This window comes from Corvus hawaiiensis, chromosome 7, assembly GCF_020740725.1.
Source record: "Corvus hawaiiensis isolate bCorHaw1 chromosome 7, bCorHaw1.pri.cur, whole genome shotgun sequence".
Classification (NCBI taxonomy): domain Eukaryota; kingdom Metazoa; phylum Chordata; class Aves; order Passeriformes; family Corvidae; genus Corvus; species Corvus hawaiiensis.
In genome coordinates, this window is record NC_063219.1 from 12,947,851 (window position 1) to 12,973,667 (window position 25,817).

Consider the following 25,817-nt stretch of genomic DNA (forward strand, 5'->3'; position numbering starts at 1 on the left):
CAGACAGAAGCAAGAAAAGAGATCTGTGAAAATGGTAGTGCAGACCAGACTGAGTAGAATCCAAGGAGTCAGGTTCAGACTGTTTTTTTAATCCTCACTCATGTTTCAGCAGCTTCTTGCAAAATTCCTTGTTTGCATTCCTTTTGCAAATATTCGTGGGCAGTTCTTGCTGCTATTACACAACCACCTCACAAGCAAAAAAGTTCGTTTGAGTTCTGAAAATGCACGGCACAGTTCTTTGGTTTGTCATGATATCACAGAGTGCTATTTGCTGCAAGGCAGTTGGCTTTGCAAACATTTGTCAGAGAGCACAACTTTCTTATTTAATGATTGCCTCTCAGGGCAGAACATTCATAGTAAGGCATAAACTCCTTTATGAAACCATGAAAGGGGAAGTAAATCTGCCTTTCTGCTGGTTGTCCTGCCTTTGAGAGACTCATGCTTTAAGAATGCAAGTATTAAATTAATGTTTTACAAATCTTATACTTGGATTAAAGATCTCATCTAAACTGCTGCTGGCTGATAAAGCTGGTCAGGCAGACATCTGCTCTACATGTTCTACATGCTCTACAGACTGAGCTGCCAGGAGGAGTGAAGTGCTTCTCCAGCCTGCACAAGGTGTCCATACCAGCAAGATTATGACTGGTTCCACAGACACATAGGGGTTTTTTGTTTTTCAGGCATGTCTTTTACCTAGAAGGCCAGTCCATAGTTGGAAGAGTTCTCTGGCTTGTCCACTGCTCTGTTAATTGCATTGTCTGCAAAGACAGGCGTTTCTCAGGGATTGCTTTTGCATGAAACCATGATTTCACATGGCACTTGTCAAATGTGGAAAGAACATACATTATATTCTCAGAGGCAAAAAAAGGCTATATATATTGCCAAATGCAAAAGAAAGGAGGTGTCAGAAAAACACTTTAATTAAACAAAAATGTAAATACTGATCAACCATCCCAAGGAGACAAAACTTCTGGAAAGACAAATTTTTAAAACATTTTACATATTGTAGAAACGGGTCTGGGTCTAATATGGTAGATACATGACTCAGCAAATGGAGATTTAGTAATCCTCCCTAAGAGAACACACTTCTTGTATTCTGTCACATATGCAATGAGATTTTAGCATCCTGATTTCCCCCAAAGTCCAGTAACATTGCTTTACTGTTTACATTATATACAAAGGAAATCTTTCAAAACCATCAGAGTAGGAGAAAGAAACATAATATTAATCTTCTCCTACCATTTATTTAGTGTGTCTCTTACTAAGTCATTTAAATCATTCTCATTTCAGTTTCCTGAGCAGTAATATAATTATAATCTCAACACTATTCAGCACCAGAGGAACCTCAGATGAAAAGCCTCATTAACGACTCACTGTCTATCATGACAGTGTCCTACTGAGCAATATGGTGGCTCATACTGGCAGTAGTCAAATTTACCAAATCTTTGTCACTTCCATCAGAGAGAATGGCTAAAGAGCAGCAAAGAACAACTGTGATTTTCCACGGCAAGAGAACAACATGGATTTCTCCCCCTCGCCTGAAGAAGCTGAGGGAATGGCCATGCCTTTGAGGGGGAGGAAAGTAAACCTGGTTTCTGTCAACAGAGATGATATGAGAAAGGATTTCTGATGGGAACACTAGATTAAATCATATTTAAAAATACAAAGGTAGAACTTGAGTTAAGACTGAACAAAAAAAGTACCATTTCTAACAGGTCTTTTAATGGAATAAAATGGGGTTATGGTACAAATCCCTGTTACATATAAGAAGGGCAAGCTTAAAAATAACCTCATTGTTTGTTAAAGTCCTTAGGAAAACACATTGTAAGCAGAGGATCATCCTGGGACTCGAACCCAATCTCACCAGTTGGCACATCTGTCCTTTGGCATCAGAAGGTAAGCTTTGGTCCCCCTGCCAAATATCTTTGCAGATGGGCAGACCACTGCAACAGAGAATATGTCTATGGGTAGCAGTTTTCAAATTAAATACTACTGTGCATCTCCTAGATGACTTAGAATGGTACATTCAGGAGAATGGAAAACATCCTGGTCTTTGCTTGTCATTTTAACTCACAAAAAGTATTTGCCAGTAGAGAAACGCTGTCTTTCTGTTTCACAAGGCAAAAGGAAACAGCATGTAGCCATCTCGGGAAAGTGAGGTGGGTAGGAAGGCCTCCTTTCTACCCTCTGGTTATGTCACTCCATTTATCAAACAGGTTAGCTTTGTCTTGTAACTCCACCACTGTTTGCTTTTATTGCTTTTGCCTCTCACATTTTAAGAAACACTTTGGCTCATTCTCTAGGGCCATGCACCTAGAAACTTCTCATGAAGTCACTGGTACTTTTGTGGAGATGTGTGTGTGTGTATACATGTGCATCGTGTTTAAATAACGTTCCCAGGAATCAAGCCAAAGCAGGTCCCATCCTTGCAACACAGAATCTGTGAGGAGTTTGGAAAATCTTGGCAACAATTTCTGCAGTCTTTGAACTAAATATGTGCAGGGCTGATTCCCCATGTTATTGCAGTGCTTGATAGCTACTTAAAACTTACTGTGATTTCATGATTTAATGGTCTGAAGAGCTTTTGAGTAGAAATATGATAGCTGTATTTAAACCTAAATAACTGATTTTCTGACTAATAATAGCCTTTTTAGGACATATTTTTTCTAGAAAGTATAAAATACTCAGTCTTTTGTGTGTGATGAACAACTATAGCATTCATATAGGGAAATACACTACACTTAACATGTATCATAGATTAGCCTTTCCACTGGCCTTAATATATTCTTTTGCACAGATTCAACAAAATTTGAATCTGCAATGCAGAAGTGTTTCCTTCTTTCTTCGCATTCAATATCAGACTACATTTTTCTCCAACAGATGGTAAAGATTCTTTTAAATGATTGGTTCCTTGCTGGCTGTGAGCATGCAGACATAAATGCCAAGGGGGTCATTGTTTCTGGTTTCATCCCATACTCTATAAAGATAAGACTTCGATGCTTCAGAAGTTTCATTCCAGTTCCCATGTAGTTATTAGGAATATTTTCATTATTTCCAGTAGGCATTGAAATATGCAGGCTACTCCTGCTTGGAAGTAGTTAAGAAAATTCTGGCATCCCTCCATCACCTCTCCCACTTCTTCCAGCTGGACATCTACTTCTTTGGGCCTCTCACTGTTTTTCCCCCACTCTTAAATGTGCACTTGTGCCCCTTTCAGACACAGAAAATTAGGCTGCCTGAGTACTTGCAGGAAAAACGCCAAATTGTCACACAGTCTTCAGCAATAAGCTCATTTCTGACCTCTTCTAACAAACTAATTAGCGATTTACAATGAATAACCCTGAGTTGTGGTTGCAACTATTCAAAAAATAAGGTCCTAACTACTGTGACAAAAGGCGGCAGCTTGTGGCATTAGGAGGTTAGGGGCAAAGGAAACGTGTCCTCGTTCCTGTGCTCTTAGGTGTCCCTCTACTGGATATGAGGAGAGGGATGGGGCGGGTAGAGGAAGACCCAACTACAAACCAATGTGTTTGAAGTCAGTGAGGAAGTGACCACAGGAGCCTCTGCCAACCTTGACGTCAGAGGGTCAGTCCCCAGAGTAGCTGCCCACTGCAATGCAGCTCACTAAACATATGTGGCCTCATGCTGGATGAGTGCTTCTGCCCAAGAGAAGTTGGCTGGCTGTGACACGTTTCCCATGAAAAACAAAAGGATTCCCATGAGCTCAAAGCCTGCAAAAATGTGTTGTCGGCAGTAAAGGTGCTTCTGCTGCCCAGAAGTTTTGAACTGTAGTAGTGATTTGAGAAACAAACAGCCTGGGAGAGAAAATTCAGGAGAAACGTGTTAGTTCCTTCCACAAATTAGAAGAAAAAAGAAACCCCAACCTGCTTTGTCCAATGACAAGTTGTGCCACAGAGCTAAAGCTATCACAGAACGTATTTCAAAGTCTTGCCTTTCAAAGAGAGATGGTTGCACCCAAAAATAGCCAAGGTGGGGACAACAAAATGAACAAAATACAATAGTACTGCTGGCAATCAAAAGGTCACTTTGAAGAGCAGGAAGATTATCTACCAGCTGTCACATGAATAACATGTGAGTTTAAGCAGTCTCACCATGGGAAATTAACACCACTTTTTGGGGAGGCTGCTTCTGCCACTCACTTTCATGCTGAATTGCCTTTTTGATTAACTCTGCTGACAAAATGAAAAGGCACATGCATCTTTTTTTTCTTTGCAAGACTTGTCAACAGAAAGTGCAGATGAAAACCCGGCTGTCAGTTCTCCCTCTTGTCCCTGTCAGCTGCTGGCTTTTGGTTTCAGGTAGTTTGATGTGAACATTGCTTCAGTAAAGCAATGTAAATCCTGCTGAGAGGATTTTCCATCTCTGACAAGACATATTGTTCCACATGTAATCCTGATTTTTACATTTGTCACGAGTATTACATAGTAAAGATCTAACCTGCTAACCCCTACTTTAAAAGTTCTGTGGCTGTCTGAATCTGAAGTTTCTTTCTGGAGCTACAGAAAGAGCACTTCATAGCCTTTCTTCAGTAGACTCATCTGTGCCTGATTGAGAAAAATATTGCTGTTGTGTTTTCTTTAAAATATGTGGCTTTGCCTCCAGAACAAAATATTTCTGACGATAGAAAGGCCAGCTGCTTCTAGTGCCTCCCTCTGTAAATGCCATTACTGTAGCATAAAAATTTAAAGTCTCTGAGTGTGAAATTTTCCCAAAATCAGAGTCCTTATCACAGTGGAACTTCCATGTCCTGGAGAAGAAGCAGCATACTGGCCATATATATATACATACCAGAATCAGAGTGCTTTTCCAGCATTCTGAAATCATCAAGCTGCTGATAAAGGTAAAAATTTGGCATGTTTTCTTACATGTAGATAACCTCAAATCATGTCCCCTCTTAGTATAAGTTTCTAGGATTTATTTAGTCCTTCAAGAAAAAGAAAAAGTTTAACTGAAAATTTTGGCAATGGTAACACCTAAAGTACAAGAAATAACACATTTCAGTCAATTTCTGACATTGAGGGAATGTTTCCTTCTTTTTTTTCCCCATTAGGATGACTCTATTTCAGTCTTCAGACAGGCTGAATGACAGGAAAATGCTTTTTCCATGGTGAATTCTGGAATGCTAGTCCTCTTCCATCCAGGCACAGACACCATTGTAGAACTGAGTATTTTATTTTGCTCAATGACATTTATTGCAAGAAAGTCCTGTGAGACTTCCTTATAGGAAGGTACTGGATATTTTAACGTATTTAACTGAAATGTAGGAGTCATAGAGTAAAGCATGAGGTTTGCTGGACTTCACCAGTGCAGATCCCATCGTCGGCCTCTCACAATCTGTATTTGACCTGTCCTCTCTAACAATAGGTGATTTCTTGATATAACTTATGCTGATTCGCTTATTACTTCTCACATACTTCACCGTATCTTTAGCTTCCTGTTACTTAAAAAGAAGTGTGTATTCATGTTAGTCTTGGGGATTTTTACCAGGCATTGAAATCAGATGCTGAATGAAGCTTGTAGACTGATGATGGAGGAAATTTTTCTCCCTCCACCAGCTCTGGGTAGAAAAGAAGAATATAGAACTCTGCTTGTCAGCTTTCTTTTCAAATTTTATCTGTGTGAAAAACGAGGTTCACTCTCCTGTTAGAATTTAAAGAGTTTAATATAAAGACAATAAGAGACACATAAAATAAAGCAAAGGGATAACGGCCAGGTGCCTTGGCGCTCTGCCAAGAGCACCCCTGATGCCCGAGGTGAGTCCTTTTTATACCATTTTTACTGTCTGTTCTCTATTCATATTAAAACTTTTCCAGGAGCTGTTCTGCATGGCCACTGCTTGGTTCCGCCTTTTTAGAGCATGCGTAGTCTTCTGCCTTGCGGTTTTATTTCTTTTGATTCTTGGGGTTGTGCCCGCTAGGTAAGAGTCGATAGTAGAGTGGATCTCTCAATTCTCCAGACAGTCAGGGCTGATTGCAGCTTTGGGCCTCTTCGTCTCTCCAGGCAGAGCGGTGATAAGGGCTCTCGGACCCTCCTGGCCGCCCGTTCTCCGGGCGGAGCAGCCTTTGGGCCCTTTTGTTCTCTGGACAAAGTGTTGATTAGCAGCTCCTCGGGCCTCATCCTCTGCTCACTTGGAGGTTATCTTACTTGCTCACACTTGCTAACATTCTTGCTAAAACGAGAGAAAACTACATCCACACAGCAAAAAGCATTTCTAACATTATAGAATATCTACCTTAATACTTTGCGAGAAGCCAATACTATAATATATGTTTATAACATCTGGAACTGTTGTAATGAGTATTTTGCCCTTCTAACTTTTTATTCTTAAGCCTCTACTAATTGTCATGTGAAGCTGCTGAAACATTTGACACTGTGGGCAATCGTTTATATTTTTATAGGTTTCCTGGTATTTCAGGGTGCAGATGCACTCCTTGCCCTCAAGGTGTTGTGCAGATCAGGCTGTCCTGACACAGCTCGAACAGGGATGCAGCTTTCAGCAATGCAAGAGCTCAGCAGAATTTAGTTAAACTGCCCAGTGGGCCTCAGGACAAATAAATGAAATAACCTACTGCAGCATCTCTGTGACTGTTCAAGCCTGAAAGATCTATTTGCAAAGCTACAGTATGAAAAGGATAGGTGGTTGGCATGTGAAAAAGTTTGTTCAGTGGAAGACTTCAATTAAAAAATTTTCAAATTTCAGCATGAATTTTCACCCTTTTTTTTTGTTTTGTTTCAAAATTTAAAAACTTTTTAAAATCTAATTTTCTTCTTTTTTTTGCTGCTAGTTTGCCACTAAAAACTTTCAGCATCAGCCAAGAATTTGTTTTTTGTCCTGTAAGAGATTAAAAAGATGTTTTACAGCGTACTCTTTACTCAGTAAAAGCTCAAACAAAACATAAATGTTGGAAGATTTTCATGGTCCCTGATAATAGCCTGTTTCAAGTTAATGTGAACTATCAGCAGTTCAACAACAGAGAGCAGCAAAGATGTATTTTAATTAAGGAGGTATGAAATGCTTTCAGTTACAGGCTGACTTTGAAATTATAAGAGTGGATTGATGATGAAAATTTAAATAGCCAAAAAATGGATGAAACCATTTTTCAGTCTAGTCACCACTGGCCAGAATAGTTATTTACCTGTCTCTTTAGGAAGATGGGCAAGAAGGAATTAGAATGATTCCTGAATATATTCCTGACTGCAGGTGTGTTTTATCTGAAGTAAACAGTATGAAATATGATTGTTTGAAGCAGTGGTGATGCTGAAGTTTGCAAAGGTGTGGCTAGCGTCACTTTTTTGGGCTCAGCCACCTCAATTCTGTCAATCTCCTCCATATAGGTTCTGACCTCTGATGATTTTTTTCTGCTCTGCTTTTTACTGTTTCCGACTGTCCCCAATCAAATGTCATGTCACCCTTTAGTGGTTTCAGTTCTGATTCCTATTACTTCTGAACAAACGTGTTTCAGGGAACATTTCAGGAATAACCACCAGGCAAATATTGTCACACTCAAGGATGGCATAAAGTTAAGGGTAAAGCAGAGAATTTACAGAGCTAACTTTTATGCTGTGCTGACAGATTTCCCCCTCTTTAATGAAAATTGTACAAAAGCCAGTAGAAATGGGTAGAAAAAGTGTTACTGATGGAAAGAGGTTAAAAAAGGAAGAGGAACAGGAAAGTTGTATTTTCCCTCATAGAGTGATTCAGAAGAAGACATAATCCTGCTACAGCAGAAGAGATGTAACCTCCTAAAGAAGGAAAAAGCATGAGATGTTGAATTGATACTGATCGAATAATTTTCTCCTAATAAACACAGGTCTATAAATAAAGGAGGTGTAAGCCAGAGATTCAAAGAAATAAAAAATAATGAAAGGATTCTATGAAAATCTTTTTCTCTGCCTTGTATACATATATATAGTCAAATACAAATTTCCTTGCAGTTCATTTGAAACCCAGTTTATTTTTCCTATAATTATATACGTAACAGGTGAATTGCACATGGGAGGACAGAAACATTTTTACATGGAAAGAAATACGGTGCTTGTTATTCCAAGAGTGGAAGATAAAGAAATGGCCGTGTATGTGTCAACTCAGAATACACCAGATGTGCAGGTAAAACAAAGTATTAATGGTAGGTTCGATGCACATATGGGCCATTCATTAAGAATTGGACTCAATGATCCTTGTGGATCCTTCCAAATCACTTCCAAATCCAAATATTCCAAATATTCTGTCATACTTGCTTCTTACCTTTCTAAATAACCTTAAAGCTGAACTACATGACCAGGAGTTGCTTTCAGCCTTCTGTGCTTCTCTTGAAACTCCCTAATGGGGTTCCCAGTTCAGATTAATTTATCTGAATCCTTTTATGAAAATAAATGGCCTGACTGCCAATGATGAAGCTGAATGGAACAGCAGGTCTTGTGCTGTTAGTTTTATACAAGGCAGTACAGACACAAATGAGCAGTGTTACTGTGGGATGAACAAAGGGTATCTTGGATAGATAATATGACTGTAATCATCTTGTTGAGAAAACACTAATTCTGTCTTAGATACATTGGTCAAATCCTCCTAAACTTAGTGACAATCAGTACAATACTGGACAATCACTTTTTTACAGCAATGAGTGTCTTCTCCTTGAGAAAGTGTATTTCAGACAAGTTGCATTCCTTGTATGAATAGTGACATTGATGATGATGGGGTCAGAATCATGTATAAATAATGATAAATTAATATGGAAATAATAATAACATATGAATGGTATGAAGTTTTGTGGGGGGAAAAAAGTTAACAGATCCCAGTTAACTTCAAAGTTGGATTGTAGGCCTGTAGCAAACAACAGTTTCAAAGAATATATGTTAATTTCTACATGTTTAGTATTAGCTTTTGCAGTTCATTGGTGGCTTGCATTTTTTAAGCTTTTCTTTTTGTCAGCCTGACAAGTTAAACCTCTATTTACATCTTTGGAAGCACTGTCAGAGGAGGTATTTTCAAAATGCAATGTCAGTATTTTAGTTACACTGACTGTGTGCTGTAAACAATCCCTCGGTTCCATTTGGCTTGCTGTTTTAGTGCATGCTTTATCTCCAGCTGCAGATGAAACATGCAGTTCTATACAGGGATTATCATATCTGGCACCAGATAATTGAACGAGTTTACAGAGCTGTTTTTACATTTCCACCATTCTTTTAAAGACTAGACTGTGCTTTCACTGGCACCTATAGTTGTTGGAAATTTTTTTGTTTGTTTCTATAGCAACTCTGTTTTTCTGCCCTGGAGTCTTAAACCTGATACCTCTTAATATATTATTAGTCACAGACAACAGGCATTTTTTAATGTATTTTGGTAGGTAAAATTCTGGATGTTCACTTTAGCAGGAATTGGTGGCTTCAGCTTCAAACCTCCAGTCCAAAAAAAATACGTGTGGAAAAAAAAAAGTGAAACGTGTTGATGGAGCATTTGGTGGGAAGGTACTAAACCTTCACTCTTTGCTGTACTTGCAGCTGTAGCAGCCAACAAGTTAATTTAACTAAATCAAAGGAGTGATTAAACTAAAATAAATTAAAGATGACAAGACTAAATGAAAAAGGAACTTCAGTCCTGAACCCTCCTTGGGGGGTTATCCTGATGACATCATCTTTTTTATCTCTTTGGCAGTAGATCTTGGATAGAGGCTTGAAAATTCTCTGGCCTCTTGGCAAAGATATTCACTTAATGTCTGAAAGCCAGAACAAAGGCATGGAGGCAGTTTCCCTCTGGTCTGATCTGTATAATCCCAACAATTCAGGCCTCTCTGAGGCATGGTGGCATGAATTTCACTCCAGATATTCAGTGAAGATGGTTTTTATCCTAATACATATGTATGCTCACATCAGCCCTTTGTGCCACAGCTCTCCTTTACTTTGACTTCCTTGCCTTTCCCTGTCCTGTCCATTTTTCATGGAACTTGCATCTCCCCATTGAGAAGCTAAAGAGAAAACTACTGAAAAACTCATTTCCTCTAGTTTGTTACTGTTGCCAAAAAAAAAACCAAAAACACCCACCAGGAAGAACTTGCTGAATCAGCCCAAACTCAGGCATGGTAGGTTAATAAGAAACTAAAACATAAAATGGGCTGATTTATTGCCACCACTAGGAGTTTGGGCATGTACATGTAATGTCGTTTGCAATCTGCATCAATAGGCTGTAATAAAATGGGATTTTTCTAATGTTCCTTTTAGGACTGGGTGTCCACTCCATTTTGTCCTGAAAAGAAATATGGATGTGTTAATCACTGGTGGACAGCACCCTTTCTTTGGAAAATAAAGCGTGAGTGAGATGAGAGGCATTTTACCAGTTACTGGGTAATCGTTTCTTTTGAGGCAAATCAGCGTAATGTCATTGACTAACAAGACACAGCAGGAAACCAAACTCCTCCTCTTCTGAAATTCTAACCCATCACCAACTTTCTCCATTCCTAAGAGTACCCTGACAAATGCCATGAATCAAAACAAAAGCTATCATCCTACAGCCTATGCAATATCCAGAAAAAGCGGAACACTCCATCCCTTTTTTTACTTTGGAGTACTGCTAACATCCTAACTGCCCTATGTAATTCAAAATTGAGTATGAACCACTTCTCAGATACAAGTAGACAGCCCTGCAAGGTAATGCAAGATCCAACTTGTAGTAAACTGTTACTTTTGACTTTTAAAGCCTCACATTAAAAATAAGTAGGTAAACAATGCCAGCACTGAAATCAGCTTGGTAACTGGAGGTAGCAGGTGTATGAATTGAGCACCCTAAAACCCTCCAGGACAGGGTTTATGGTTCAATATGGTTTGGATAGAGAACTGAGGAGTTGGCTTTTCTGTGGACTCTTGGGCAGAGTTTGCCTGATGACTGTTCCTGGGAGAGTCTGCCTACATTTTTAATTTTGCTGAAGATATTTCTCACGAAGATACTGTTCAATTCTGGTTATGATTAGAATAGGTTTAGAACTGGTTTGGGAAAAGAAAGGAGGAAAGTTTCATTTTTGGTTAAATCTTGTATTAACCATAAGACAAGGAATGGGATTGCAATTGACATATGTCAATAAGCATATGTATTTCATATTCCTCTGGGTATCCATTGGCCTCTCTGAAAGTGCAATGCAGCACCAGCTCTGGCTGTTTTTCACATGCCGTATCTTCTCTCTCGCATACATGGAACAGGTAACCCACAACTAGTGGACTATGCCCTTTTATTGAAATTTCTTCCACAGTCACTAAAGTTATTTGGATAACCACCTCTGTGCTTTGCCTCTGCTTTCTTCAAAATGAGGATGGCAAGAAAATGCACCCTCACCCTTGCAGTTCTCTGTGTCTTTCCGGAGTAATGCCTTCAATCTGCTCTTCCTGTGTCTTGCACTTCCCTCACTACAAGGGTTGGCAGGACAGAGCAGTAGCCTGCTGGAGAGTACTTATTTTTGTAGGATGAGGCAGGAGCCAACTTCCCTCCCCACATCAGTCCCAGTCAACAATGATTACACAAGTGTTTCTTCAGAAAGCAGGGCAGGATGGGAATGATGACATTGTTTCCTGACAATAGCCACTTCACAGGTTTTCCATTACACTCAGTCCTTTGGAACTGTAAAAGTAGATACATCTGGAGTTGCTTAATACATTGTCACTTGGCCCAAATTTCTGCTTATTTATAAGTTAAAGAGGAAAAAAAAGGGACTAAAAAAATTAAAGTAGTAAAAAGCACAGGAGCAATTATGAAATTGATAAACAGCAAGGGTTTAGTTTACCAGCCATTTTCCCATCAATGCATATCCAGTCAGAATGCAAACTAAAAAAACACTTTGGGAGACTGGAAAATAGGAAACATCTAATGAAACTGTGACAAGGTCAATTAATTAAAGCTTTCAACTTAAAAGGCCCCATGGACCTGAGTTTGAACAAATCTATTGTGCTTTAGACTGAAAATTTCTCTATGAAAAGGGATACAAATTACATCAGGCAGACCTGCAGGCCCCTCTTTTCCAATAGTAGCCAGCTAGAGATCCCTGCCTGGAGGTTGGGGCTGGGAATTCTGCATCCATCCACTTCTGCTTCCTTCTGTGCAGGATATCCAGCAAAGTGTTTCTCAGTGATAGAACTTCTCATATTCATAGAAGTCATAACTAACATCAAGAACCTTCATGGGCTAAATGTTGTGTAAAAACTTGGTAACAACTTAGAATTTAAATAAAGATGAATTTGTTATCCAGTCATGAGGAGATGATGTACTATCTCCAGGAATGCACTCAGAACTGTAGGCTTTCTTTGCAAACATCATGGCCCCCATGATTCAGTGCAGTCTCATTAAACTGTATGGCATAGTGGAACTGTAATCTGAGCCTGAAAGGCTCAGAACTCACCTGTGCTATGGAGATATGAGCTTAATTACCTGTTCAATTACAAGAATGCCGCTGTTCACTACAGGCAAGTTGGTTGATTTCCCAATCTTTTATAACATGAGAGAATTGAGATATGTGTGTGCAATGACATTTGCAAGGCTGATAAGGAACATGCATTTGTGAATTACAGTAAGTTTTTTTTTCCCCTTAGCAAAGTGATTTTTAATATTTTATTTCAGGTTCCAAAAGACAAACCTGGAACCCGTAAGCCATGGGCTGTTGATATAGATTAGTACTGCTTTCCTAAGGATCAAACTAACAGATGACTCCTTCAGCCACTTGCTAACTGCAAGCATTCCTGCAAGAAAAAATGAGAACTGTAATACTTACACACACACACATATATATACCACACCATCTTTGTAGAGCACGATATAAGCACCAGTTCTCTTGTCCTGCCAAGTAAAAGACCTGTCATTTATGTGTTTCATGCTACACTGGAATAATTCTGGAGTTACCTCAAGAACTTCAAAGAATTTACATGCAATTTTGAACATATCTGCAATGAAGAGCAGATCAAAAATAGTACCATTTTGTCACTTCTACATCCAGTTTGAGAATCACAACTGTTGTTATCTATTTTTTCTGTTCTTCCAGCATATGAAAATCCCAAAGATCAGAACTAGAAACTGTACAAATTAGTGATGGGCAATGTATCAATATTTCAGTAGAACAGATTCTAAAAGTACATAATGCCAAGTATTTCTAGGCACTGATACATGAATACCACCCCAGTAACACACCAGTTTAGCTCTGCTTCCTGGCAGCCCACTTCACATCATCAGATCTCTTTGAATCACTGTCAATTCTGGCCTTTCTCACAGCTGGAATATAATCACTGCTATTCACCACCTTGTCATCACCACTCCTCCTCTGCTTTACCCACAGTTTTGCCCCTTCTTTCCAGCAAAATGGTGAAGCAGGACAAAGCTGATGCATTCATCTCTAGGTGAAGAGAGGGCACAAGGTGAGGGAGGTGTACTGGCAGTAGGAAGGGTTAAACAGCAGGACAGGTTCCCAGTACCAGCTTTGTTCCCAACAGAGGTGAGGTTGCCCGTAGCAACCATCAGCAGGTGTGCAGAGCAGATGTGCAGCAGGTGACCAAGAGGAAAAGGTGGAGGGGAGGGCCGAGAGGGGAAGCATGACAGTAGCAGTTCATCATAGGTGTGGCAGCTCCCAGTTTAACCCAGCTGTGCCAAACAACTGGCACTCTGACAGACATTGTTTTGGAAAGGAGGTTTTAAAGTGATCCAGTGGCAGCTGTATGAATTTTGATGGAGCATTTCCCCAGGAGGAGAAGAGACTGAAAAACAAGTGCAAAGGTATTTGAGAGGGAGAAAAGGAAATGGCTGAGCTGAGCCAGCATAGGTATACATACAAATCAATATTCAACTTTGATAGTTGATAGTTCAAAGCAACAAAATTAACAGTAAGAACACATTTAACATCACTCTGTACCCAAAACACTAGCATAACTAGTGTTATAAGAAATAACTAGTTATAAGAAATAACTCTGGAGATCCTCAACAGGTATTGCATTAGTTCAGATCCTGTGCTTAGTTACAAATTTATTTTCATTTATTTCAATGATGACAGTGCAGGCTTAAATTAGCATAGTAGAGAAGAGAGTGTGACCTACACAGATGCTCAAATAAGTCATATTTAATCTAAATCTGTAGATACAAAAATATCTTATTCCTTTACATCGGTAAAGTTTTCCTGTTCATTTCTCTTGTTAAAGTGTGAGAAACTACAGCTAACGGGAAAAGCTCAACTGCTAATAGGCTTTGCAGTTTTGTCATATCAAAGACTTCAGGGAGCTGACAATAGGAACTATTATTTCTTTGTGTTTCCTTTCCTTAAAATGTTATTTTATAATTTCTGATTTTTCTTCTTGGCTTTTTAATTAATTGTGATTTAGACAAATGCTCTCATTTTAGAATGAGCACCAAAGTAATCAGTGCCTTGGGTTTAGAATTAATGGGCAAGTATTTGCAAATATTAAGGTGAAAATGCTTCCTCTAAATGTGGTATTTTTGAAGTTAGTACTTTGGGGATTTCATTGCGCTGTTAACTGGAATCTGCAAAAACGTTTCTTGAATAAAACTTGTAAGGCACTGTCCTGCTCTTTTGTGACACTGGAATCTATTACCAGTAGTGTTTCAAGGAAGAAACAGTAACAAAAATGGTATGAGATGAAATCTGGCTCCTACCGACAATAACAAGGATCGCGTTTTCCACTCCTGCAGCCCAGTGATTTGCTCCATTCATACACCTGATAACTGGTCATTTCAAGACCCTTAGTCACGGGAACATTATACTTAAACCTAATGGAAATTTGCAGCTGCGTAAAGTCTAGAAGGAAGCTTGTGTTGTCTAGATTAGTTTGGTGGTTTGGCCTTTTGGTTCTGAGAGCAAAGAACTGAGCTGCAATTGCGTCTCCTGTTCTACAGCATTCTCCATGTTGTTCTCCAGTTCTGTGCTGCTGTGTGAGTTCGGCAGCCTATCTTTTTTACACAGTACTTAAAGGGCCTCCACTAACACAGTGGGTGTGTTTATGCTGTCTGCTAACAGACTACCCTACTTAGCCTGAAGGGCTGATGAGACCTGTTGTGGTGATTGCTAGCAAAAGAACCGGCGTTTTAACAGCAGTAGAGAAGGCCTGCACTTCCGGAGCTCAGGGACTTTGTTGCGTGACAGATGCATACAGCTTGTAACTGATAGTCCTGTCTGCACAGGCTGCAGTCCGTCAAGTGCTTATATGGTGATGTTACCACCAGGATCTGAAAGAAGAAATTATTACAACTGCAAGAGCAAATCTAGGGTCAAGTACCACACAGGTATGGTATTAAAGTTCGATGCACCGCAGGTCCTGGTGCTGCCCCCGGCGCTTCTTGTCTGCTGCGCTCCGTGGGCCACAGACCAGGCGAGGCGGGACGTGTCCCTGCGGTGCTGAGCGGGCTCCACCGCAGGGCCGGGGTGCGCGTGGGGCACCAGGCGCTGAGTCCCGGGCGCGATCACCCCCGGGTAGGGCTCGACGGGGCAGGCACCAGCAAGTCGGCAACACACGCGGCCCCGAGAGAGCCCGCCCCGTTTGCCGCCCCTTCCCTCCATCCTCTCGGGCGGGGCGGGGCGGAGGGCGGCCCTCCCTTCTTCCTCTGGCGTCGGTTCCGCTCGTAGAGCTCTCGCTGCTGCCGCTCCTCGCTGCCGTTCCTGCCCGTCTCCGCTCCGGGCCACTCGGGCGTTTTCTCTCTGCCTTAAAGTCGGTGAGGAGACGGGCGCGGGCGGGAGGCGGCCGGCTGCGACAGCCCGGTCCGTAAGGGCCGCACCGCGCTGCGCCGCGGTGGAGGCGGGGGAGGGCGGTGGTGTGCCCCTTCTTCCTCCCGCACACGGGCACCGGGAGCGCGGCAGCGTTGGCGGCAGCTGCGGCACCGCCAGCTCGGGCCGTGCGGCCTGGCCGAGGGGCGAGAGGGCCGGGCACGGGCACTGGCACCGTGCGGGCCCCGGCTCCGCCCTGCGGCCGCCTCCGCCCGGGGAGCCCGGTGCGTGCCGGGAGCCGGGCGGGGGCCGGCGCCGCCCGCAGCCGCCCAGCGCCGCGGGAGCGGGAGGGAGGAGCGGCGCGGCCCCTGCCCGCAGCGTCCTCACGGGTATCTCTGCTTCCTTGCAGGGTGTCTTTTATGAATAATCAAAAGCCGCAGAAGCCGACACTATCGGGCCAGCGTTTTAAAACCAGAAAAAGAGGTGAGTTACCGTGCCGTGCCCGCTGCCAAGACCGGCTGCCGGCGCTGTGCGTACGGTAAACGTCGGTTTCTGTCAGTAAACAAACCAGTGCCTTCATGCGCTCACCATAAACCTTTTACATGAAGCCCCACTAAGTGCAGAATCTTGAGGCTGACCCTGGGTGCTGCAATGTTCTCTGCACTAATAAATAATGTTTGGCAGTCAGAATTGTCATTGGACTTACTGTGATAACCTTGGCCTAAAAGATGGTCATTCTAGAACCGTCCTGAGTGTGTTTAGCCTGCAGGCAGAAGGATCTAGTACCCCAGAATTACAGGGAGCTCCAACGTTGTTGCCGGTTAATATGCACATCTAAGGAGCATCTAACAGAGTAAAAATTTCAGTCTTAGCCCCTGGATAAAAGTTACATTGTCCTCTTCTAAATTTTAAAAACTTGACAGAAAAACCCTACCAAAAAATCCTACAAACCCACCCACCCACACATCTCCTAGTCAACATCCAAAAAACCCCCAACGCATGGGATATGCAAAGGCCTGTCTCTACATGCACAGTTACTTCCATAAGAAGAGTTGGTGACTAAAGAGGTGGGATGAGTAACGTAATATTTTGGTGGAGCTTTTTTCCAGCAAAGAGGAAGTAGGGACAGCTCTTAGAGTTTCTGTTCAGTACAGTTTTACTTGTATACCAGCAGTGTTCCAGCTCTAACAGACAGCTTTAGGGATGCTGTACATGCAGAAGCACACTTTGATTTATAGAACCTGTTCGAATGTCAAAGCACCTTGAGAATCTCTTGTATGAGAGAGTTTGATGTGGGCTGTCCAGCAGGTGAAATGCCAGCAGTCATGGTTTTAGTCTCTTTTTAAGCACCTAACCGTAGTTCAGCTTTGAAGCAGCTCTTCTGAACAATATGCTGCGTGGATCTGTCCTGGAAAATAACTGATCCAGTATTTCCAGACTTGCACCAGCTGTTACTAATGTGTTGATACTTGCATTGATGCTTGGACACCAGTATGCCATACTAAGCTGCTAACAGAATTGGCTAAGCTGTTGTAGACAGCACTCAAAATAAGATCTGCAGTTGAGTTCTCTTATCTTTGGAAACTTTTCATCTCATGATTTCCATAATCTAAGGACAAATTGAGATGAGGAAAATTGAAGACCTCTTGTCTTTAAGACTTTCTGTTAGTTACATGGGTGGATTTGTTGCATGTTGACTATGCCCCCCCTGTAGTAAAAACAAGGCAATGATCAGCAGATGTGTCTCAGGTATGAAGAAGTGTGTGCTCTGCTTAACAACAGCAAAGGATGCTAAATAGATCTGCAGTTACAGTCCATTAACTTAGCTTGTATGTCTACATTTCCCCCTGGCACTTGAGGAAAAGTAATTGCCTCAAACTCACGTAACTCCAGGTTAAGAGGAAGGGATGGTCTTCATAGCCACAAAGCAAATTGCCAGGTGACTTGGATGTGATAATGGTATGCGGTTTGTCAGTCAGAATATTTCATCTGAAACAGAGAGAGGCCCAACAAGCTGAGATGAACCATGGATAATGGAGTCAGATGTACAAAATTGTAGGGACAATTGTATTAAGAATTGCCTTCCAGCATGAGCTAAATCTCTGGTTTTGGAGGGAAAGAGTGATCTAAGATGAGAATAGGGGTATAAGAATCAAACTGAGAAGTCAGGTAAGCTTTATTAGAGCCCAGTAATGATCATCACAAAGAACTCTTAATGGAAATCTTCTTTCAACACTTTTGCTTTACAGATGAAAAAGAGAGGTTTGACCCTACTCAGTTCCAGGACTGTATTATTCAAGGTTTAACTGAAACTGGCACTGACTTGGAGGCAGTAGCAAAGTTTCTTGATGCTTCTGGTGCAAAACTTGATTATCGCCGCTATGCAGAAACACTTTTTGACATCCTGGTGGCTGGTGGAATGCTGGGTGAGTCCCTTTGGTGTGTCTGCTGTCAGCTTCATTCACTTCATTCTGTGAAAGTGTTTTCTTTCAGTGTAAAAACTCTGCTAAAGAGCCCATTGAGAGTGTAGAACAGGGTTTAAGTTAATCTGTGGTAAACTACATGACCATCTTGGTGACTGAGCAGTTACTGTAGAAATACTCTGTATAACCTGCCTCAGTTTTACTTGAGTCTGTTTGCATTCCTCAAAGTGTAGATTGTAGAAACACTGCTTAGAAGAAAGTACTTTGGATTTTTGGGTGTGGAGGTTGTGGTTGGTTTTGTTTGTTTGGCTAGTCTTTGTTGGTTGGGTTTTTGGTTTTTTTTACCAGGAGTAGATCTTGACTCTGGTCAAGTTCACTTGTAATGATGAGAGATGGATGAATGCTTGTTTCAGGTGTGTGGTCTGTGTTAACAAGAACAGTAGTTACCCGGAAAGATTCTGACATGATCCTGTGCTTTTTGCATCCTGCCTTGTTATTTTGGAAAGGAAACTTTTTTACAGAAGAATCTGAAGCGCTCAGTCTTGGACGTGCTATTGCAAATGATTTGTTGTTGACAATAGTGAGGTCATGGGCTCTAGCAGACATCAGGGAGTGAGAAATGAGAGGGTGGTCAAGTCAGCAAAAACCACGGGGACTGAGGAAGTGAAATGTGATGACAGGAAGTGTTGTGAACTCATGTACACAATGAGGAACAGATGCTCACCAGCCAGGTAAGCACATACTGTAATTCTTAGCATATGTGGGTTTACATTCAAGAGTCTGAACCAGTGCATAGTGTGTTAGGAAGTGTTCCTTCTAGGAATGAGGCTGATGGGGAAGAGAAAAAGGCATTGCTGCATTAATGGTGATAGGGGGTGCTTTACTCAACTCCCTCCCTGTAACAGGTAGCTAAGAAGACCAGCTTTGATTTTCAGTCAGATGAGGCCAGAATAAAAACTGACATCCTGTTGCCTTACCAGCTTTTAATATTATTGCCATAAATATTAATCTCTGGTTTTAAAGTCATGTTTCTGACTAATACATAACAAAAGGATCTCCATTGTATGAGGATGGCATAGAAATCAATGAGGTGTTCTGGCACTGAAGCTGGTGACCTGACTGCACCTTCATTAGTGAAGCAGCCTAATTACTAAAGTTTCAAGCTCCTCTCTGGGGCACTGAATTTTGAATGTATGTCTCTACATGTTTCAGTCTACTGTTGTGACTCTGTCACAAAAAAGGCATGAAGCAGCACTATTGCAGCAGACACTAAAAAGACACTTGCTGGAATTAAGCAGCTTCAGTGGCTTCCTTTAAGGGAAGAGGAGCTCATATGGCCATGTTAACTTACTCATGTAAACAAGATGTTGCCAATCCCCTTAGCAGTAGGGTGCCAGAATATTTAAATGTTCAAATCTAAGCTCCTGATTTTAAAGTTCTGGTGCAGCAGTGGAACAGATGGAAATGCAGGGGTGTCTTCAGTGATCAGGTCATTCAGTTCATCATGAAAGGACAACATGTTGTATGCTATGGGTGTTGGAGTTCTGCTGTGGAGGCTGTTCAGTGCTTTCACTGGGAGTAACACTACTAATGCTGAAATCCTCTTCCAGCCCCAGGTGGGACCCTGGCAGACGACATGACACGCACAAACGTCTGTGTGTTTGCAGCACAGGAAGACCTAGAAACCATGCAAGCATTTGCTCAGGTTAGTTCTGAAATGAGGACAATTTAACTTAAAGCTGTTTAATGGCCAAAAAAATGTTTGTGTAGTTTTAAATATAGGTAAAAATAATGCACGGCTTTAAGAAGCAAACTGGAAGTGGTAGAGTAGAGGTGTTCCAAGCTGTGCTGTAAAGAGTTCAGACCTACTTCACTGAACTTAGTTTTTTAAAATTCTAATCAGATGATACTTCAGAGCAAAAGATAACGTACTCTATGTCTTTTTAGGTTTTTAACAAACTAATCAGGCGTTACAAGTACCTGGAGAAAGGCTTTGAAGATGAAGTCAAAAAGGTATGGAGTGGGTTTTTATCAGCAGATGAGTAAACCTTCACATTCTTCTAATTAATCACTTTGTAGAAGGGTTACATCATAAAACAGATTATTAAAATACAACCCTTGTAAGTTGTTAATAGAAGAATGGCTGGCTTGCATGACTGCTAGTGATTAGTGCTTCTGCTGGTTGAATAGCTTGATGAAACAAAATCGTTTAACGTGGAGGTACTGGCCAAAGTTTAGTGAGAGATGGTAGTTTTATGCAGCTCTTCTTACTTGTCCTGCAGTTGCTGCTGTTCCTGAAAGGGTTCTCAGAATCTGAGCGGAACAAACTGGCCATGCTGACGGGTATTCTGCTTGCCAACGGGACACTCAATGCATCAATTCTCAACAGTCTCTACAATGAGAACTTGGTTAAAGAAGGTGAGTGTCTCCCAACTCCTCCCTTAGGAAGGGGAGATAGAACCATGACAAGTAGGTGGAAATTGTGATGACAATACACCCTTGCAGCTCACAAGCTTCCTCTGGTGATAGATTGATTACAGGATTAGTAAAGGTAAATGTGATGCCCCACAACCTGGAAGATCTTGTTAAGAGTTAAGAAAATTAGTTTCTTGAGAAAGCTTGTGTGTAGGACTTCCTGCATGACACTGGGGGCTGCTGTGTTGGGGGCTCACTAGTGTTCCCAGCAAGACACTACTGTATTTTGGAGAGGGATCTTTCAGGATGCAAAAGGTGTGTCATGTCTTTAGGTTGCTTCCTAAATTGCAGCAAGAAGAGTTGAGTTTAGTACAGGGAAGAGTTGGTGCTGATGAATGGTAGGAAAAGTCCAGCATGCTGGAGGCCACAGTGTCCTTGGGCAGAGAGAGGTACTGCAGACTGTGCCGGGGTTCATTGGAAGCACAGCTGCTGCTCTGAATACACTCTGACAAACAAGGTACCCTGCACTCAGGCCTTATGATTCCCTGTGTTCTGAATTTCACTAGTAATAGACCTATTCCTATTGCACAGGTGTTTCTGCAGCTTTTGCAGTCAAGCTGTTCAAATCATGGATAAATGAGAAAGACATCAATGCAGTGGCTGTCAGTCTTCGCAAAGTAAACATGGACAACAGGCTCATGGTGAGTACCACTGGAACTACTCTGCTGCTACATAAGCCAGTTTAGTGAACAGCATTTGCCAGCAAAGTACTCAACACACATTTCTTTTACAAAAGAGTTGTAAACTTCATTTTCAGGAGCTCTTCCCAGCCAACAAACAAAGTGTTGAACACTTCTCCAAGTACTTCACTGAAGCAGGACTAAAAGAACTTTCTGAGTATGTTCGGAACCAGCAATCCATAGGAGCTCGGAAGGAGCTGCAGAAAGAACTGCAGGAGCAGATGTCACGGGGAGATCCATTCAAGGATGTAAGTGTTTGTAGACAAGGTGGAGGTGCTTTCTGTCTTTCTGTGCCTCTCTTTCATACTGAACTTAGCTCTCACCAGGAATTAAAATGAGGACTGGGAGGGTGGTTGGTATTAGCTTTGTGGTCTCTGTCGGTTTGGCCAAATTTAGAAATATATCCTCCAAGAGAAGGCAGGCTATAACCACCCCTCCCTCACCAGCTTCAGGAAAAAATACATTTTCTTCGAAGGAAATGTGAAGGAGATAAAAAGTATTTAACAAACACACGGGAAAAGGATAATAATGCTAAATAATAAAATCTCTCACTGTGGAGAAAAAACCTGGGAAGGCGTTCGAGTCCTCCCTTTGGTCTACTTGGAGCTGGGGCTTGGCCCAGGGCCAGGCCCTCTGTGCTCGGTGGAAAGTCCTCCCAATGTGTTCTGATATTGACACAGTCCAGCAGAAAAGAGAGAAAATCCAAAATTCCAGGGAAGGAAAAAAAGTTCAACTCTCAGTCTCTCTCCAGAGAAAAAGAAGCTGAACAACTGGCCAAAAGCTGACCTGGGAGCAGCAAGCCGGGTGCTTCCTCAGTCCCCTGCCACAGCTGAAAAAAGTCTCTATCTCTGTGTGACCTTGAACAAGCTGCACACTGCTTTGAAGAAGTTTTGCTTAGGGTTTCCTTCCCCCTCTCAGGCTCAGTTTAAAGGCATAGAAAGGTACAAAATTAATTCCTGGGCATAGGGCAGCGATATGGGATACACATCATTAAGTAACCCCAGGACATGGTCTTTCCTTAATGTCCTGAATCCTGCTGTATGATCAGGTTGGTTGTCATTCTGAAACCTTCTGGGTTGCCTTTAAAAGAGAAGTTTTAATTTAGCTTAGTGCCATATGTGACTGTTGTGCTGACTCTTACTCTGCCTGGCAGATCATCTTGTACGTGAAGGAGGAGATGAAGAAAAACAACATCTCAGAACAGACTGTGGTAGCCATAATCTGGTCAAGTGTAATGAGCACAGTGGAGTGGAACAAAAAGGAGGAGCTGGTAGCAGAGCAAGCCATTAAGCATTTGAAGGTATTGTAACTTCAGTATGGACTTCTGCACCCCTTGGGTAGGGCTTGGTTTTCCTTCTGTCTGCAGCTCCCTTTTAAGTGTTAAAGGCTACAACCCTGCTGGTGTAGAGACAGCATGAGATGGGGAATTCGCCCCCTTGTGAGGGGTATTGCAGGCCAAGGGCCTGAGGGAGAGGCAGTGACTGCTGCAGAGCTGCTTGGGGTGGGGCAGTGGTTGCAAATTTCTAAGCAGTGGCTGATGGAAACTGCAAAACCAGCTTTAGTCAGGTGCTAAATGTGAAGTGCTCTGTGTGTGCCAATTTGTTGTTTTTGTTACAGCAATACAGCCCTCTACTTGCTGCCTTCACCACCCAAGGTCAGTCAGAGCTGACTCTTCTGTTGAAGATTCAGGAGTATTGTTATGACAACATTCACTTCATGAAGGCCTTCCAGAAAATAGTGGTGCTCTTCTACAAAGGTAGCTTCTGTGCGGTTGTACTTTCAGGGGTTTCGAGTTTTTGGAGGGGTTGGTGTTGGTTGGTTGGTTGGGTTTTTTAAAGCTTCTGAAACAGAATGCTTCGGTTCTGATAAATTCTTCAGGGAAGATCAGTGCTACAACATTGCACTTCATGAGCTGAAGAATATTCTATCTTCTGTTTGTAAAAATGCAAAGGTGCATGTGGCTGGTCCTTGGCACATGGGGAAGTGCAAAACAAAGTTGCTGCCTGTCTACAGTAGATTGGCTTAAGAGTTGTAGAACAAAGATAAATTTATATTTTAAGTTCCATGATAGTGTATTCTTCTTAGTTCTCTTAACTTTGACTATGAGTAGCTGGAGATTGAGGCCACCAATGTGTTCTGGGCTGCTCTAGGCTCTTTTTAAATGTCTGATAAAAGGTGTCAGTGAAAACACAACTGTGCACCTGTGGAAACTTGTTAAACTGAAGATTATATTGTACTTGCAAAATTTAAAAAACACCTAAGCACTTCCTGTCGTGTACTTCAGACTTTAAAAGAATTTGCATCTGTTCTTAGCTGTTAACTGAACCTTTGCTTAGGGTGTACCATCTCAAATAACTCTGAAATACTCCAGACTGTTAGTGGGAGTGAGAGTGCAGATCCTAGATACGGCGCTGAGGAAACTCCCAGCATGAGGAACCATCCCAAATGCCTGGTTCTCAGAATTTCAAAACTGAAGGCACTCCTAGTGCAGGTCTGTCCAGCTGTAACCAGAGAAGGAGTATGTGATGCTGCTTCTAGGGGAGGAAGCAAAGGCTGCCAGTCAGGTTCTCAGCAGTTTGCTGTGTTAATATTGCTCTTGCTTATCTTTACAGCTGAGGTTCTGAGTGAAGAACCCATCCTCAAGTGGTATAAAGATGCACACCTTGCAAAAGGAAAGAGTGTTTTTCTGGAGCAGATGAAGAAGTTTGTGGAATGGCTCAAGAATGCTGAAGAAGGTAAGCAGCAGCTTAGCTCTGAAGTGGAGCTTGTTCATTCTGGGAACCCTAATGCAATAATGTTGTGTTTTGGAGTGGGGGGATGTTAACTGTCCCCCCTGAGACTGGTGTGCCCGCTCCCCTGGGTGCCGGTGAAATCCATGTGGAGCCAGTAGCAGCTGTTGTGTGGGATGCAGGGCAGCAGCTGAGCTCGGGGCTGGGGGCTGAGCCATGGGCAGGCTGCTGACGAGGTCTCTCTGTTGCAGAGTCGGAGTCTGAAGCTGAAGAGGGTGACTGACCTGTGAAACTCTGGCCTCAGTAAAGCAAACAGGAGCTGTAGATAAGTGTCATGTCTCATGTGTCTTTCTGATTCTTACATCCTACCTCCCTGTATCAAGCATGATATAAGGGCTCTCATGTCAATTTATTTTAACTGTTTTCTATAGTTATTGAAATACTGGATTTAGTTTTTAAAACCATGTTCAAGTAGTTTACAGGAGCTGTTAGATTTGACTCTTAACCTGCATTTGTCCTTTCAGTTACCTTCTACCTCCTGTATTTTCTACTGTAATAATGTAATTTAAGGCCTTCCACAGTGAAATCCACTTCATCTGTTGGGATTTCTGTCTGTATTGGAGTAGATGTGATATGGTGAATGAGACTTAGGGCAGTTCTGCTTGCAAATTAAACTGTAAAAAAGCCTCCCAAGTGAAGAGGCCATCGCTTGTGTGGCACTGCAGTCTGTACCACCAACTAGCCCCCATCATAGGTGGCTGTCCATGTCCCCAAGTACTTTGTCATCCCTTTACCAGTCTTCCAGCATAAAGCAATCCTCTATTCCAACTCCTGGGGAAGGTGGGTTTGCCCCACTGCTGGAAAGAAGCTGTTGTGGTGGCAGCAATTGGTACTGTGGTGAGACATGAAGAGTGACATCTCTGAGCCTGCTGGCTGTCACAGCTGGTGGCCCATGTTCCTGAGGGGCTGTCAGGTGGCCTTGCATCTCTGGGGGTGCCTTCCTTTCCCCTTTTCCTCATGGAAGTACAAGCAGTGCTGTTCCACATAGAGCTGCCCACCAGTTTTCTCAGGCCAGGTGCTGCTCCTGGCAGGGCTGGGGCAGGGAAGCAGCTGCTTTGTGCTGCTCTGTAAATGCACAGCTGCTGCAACCTAAGGCAGCCAAAACTCCACCCCTCCCCCTTGAAGTTTAGAGATTCTTTTATGCTGGCAGCTCACATGCTAAACCAAACAGCTTATCTGCTCCCTGAAACTTTAATTCCTAATGGAAATTCTCAGGACAGTTCAATTCAGAAAGATTGGGAAAGTCTATACTGTTGCAAGCTAACAGCATTAACTGAAATACTGGTAACCAGAGTACACCTACTAAAATAAATGAAAAAATTGGTCATCACAATGCAATCTGTTCAATACTACAGTGATCTTCCTTACTTTGTAACTTTTTTTTTTTAAAGCAAATAAAGGCCATCCTGACACTTAATGCCAAGGGCTGTCTCTGCTCCTTATCTGAAAAGAAAGTGACACTATAGGGTACAAAGCAGTGCACCGTCTTTTGCCTAACTCAACAACTGTTGAATAACATGTAATTAAAACAATTTCTTGCTGTTAGGGTGCTCTCTTCCACATTTAAAGTGCTCATGTCCCATGACTTTGAAAACCAGGTTCATCTGTATAATAAAGAAGTTTTATGTCAACATTTGGTAAATATCCAAGAAGTCATACTAAAACATAAGGCACTTACAACACAACCAAATCAGGAGTCAATGGTGTTTAAGTTCCTTTGGTCCCTGTGACTCAGCCTGCTTAGCTGCAGGAGCC

General features: G+C 42.0%; 1 protein-coding gene across 2 annotated transcripts; it reads left to right on the forward strand.

The window, feature by feature from the left end:
* The first annotated feature begins 15,593 nt into the window (after nucleotides 1-15,593).
* On the forward strand, nucleotides 15,594-25,479 carry BZW1 (basic leucine zipper and W2 domains 1). Of its 2 annotated transcripts, XM_048309590.1 has the most exons (12): nucleotides 15,594-15,703; nucleotides 16,105-16,178; nucleotides 17,945-18,121; nucleotides 19,729-19,823; nucleotides 20,066-20,131; nucleotides 20,401-20,536; nucleotides 21,125-21,234; nucleotides 21,351-21,521; nucleotides 22,427-22,573; nucleotides 22,891-23,029; nucleotides 23,886-24,008; nucleotides 24,254-25,479. In XM_048309590.1, the coding sequence occupies exons 2-12, from the start codon at nucleotides 16,115-16,117 to the stop codon at nucleotides 24,283-24,285; spliced, it is 1,260 nt and encodes a 419-aa protein (XP_048165547.1). In that variant the 5' UTR covers nucleotides 15,594-15,703; nucleotides 16,105-16,114; the 3' UTR covers nucleotides 24,286-25,479. The 2 variants fall into 2 exon arrangements, with proteins under 2 accessions (XP_048165547.1, XP_048165548.1); XM_048309591.1 differs by lacking the exons at nucleotides 15,594-15,703; nucleotides 16,105-16,178 and having other exon boundaries at nucleotides 18,044-18,121; nucleotides 19,729-19,734.
* The last annotated feature ends 338 nt before the right edge of the window (nucleotides 25,480-25,817 follow it).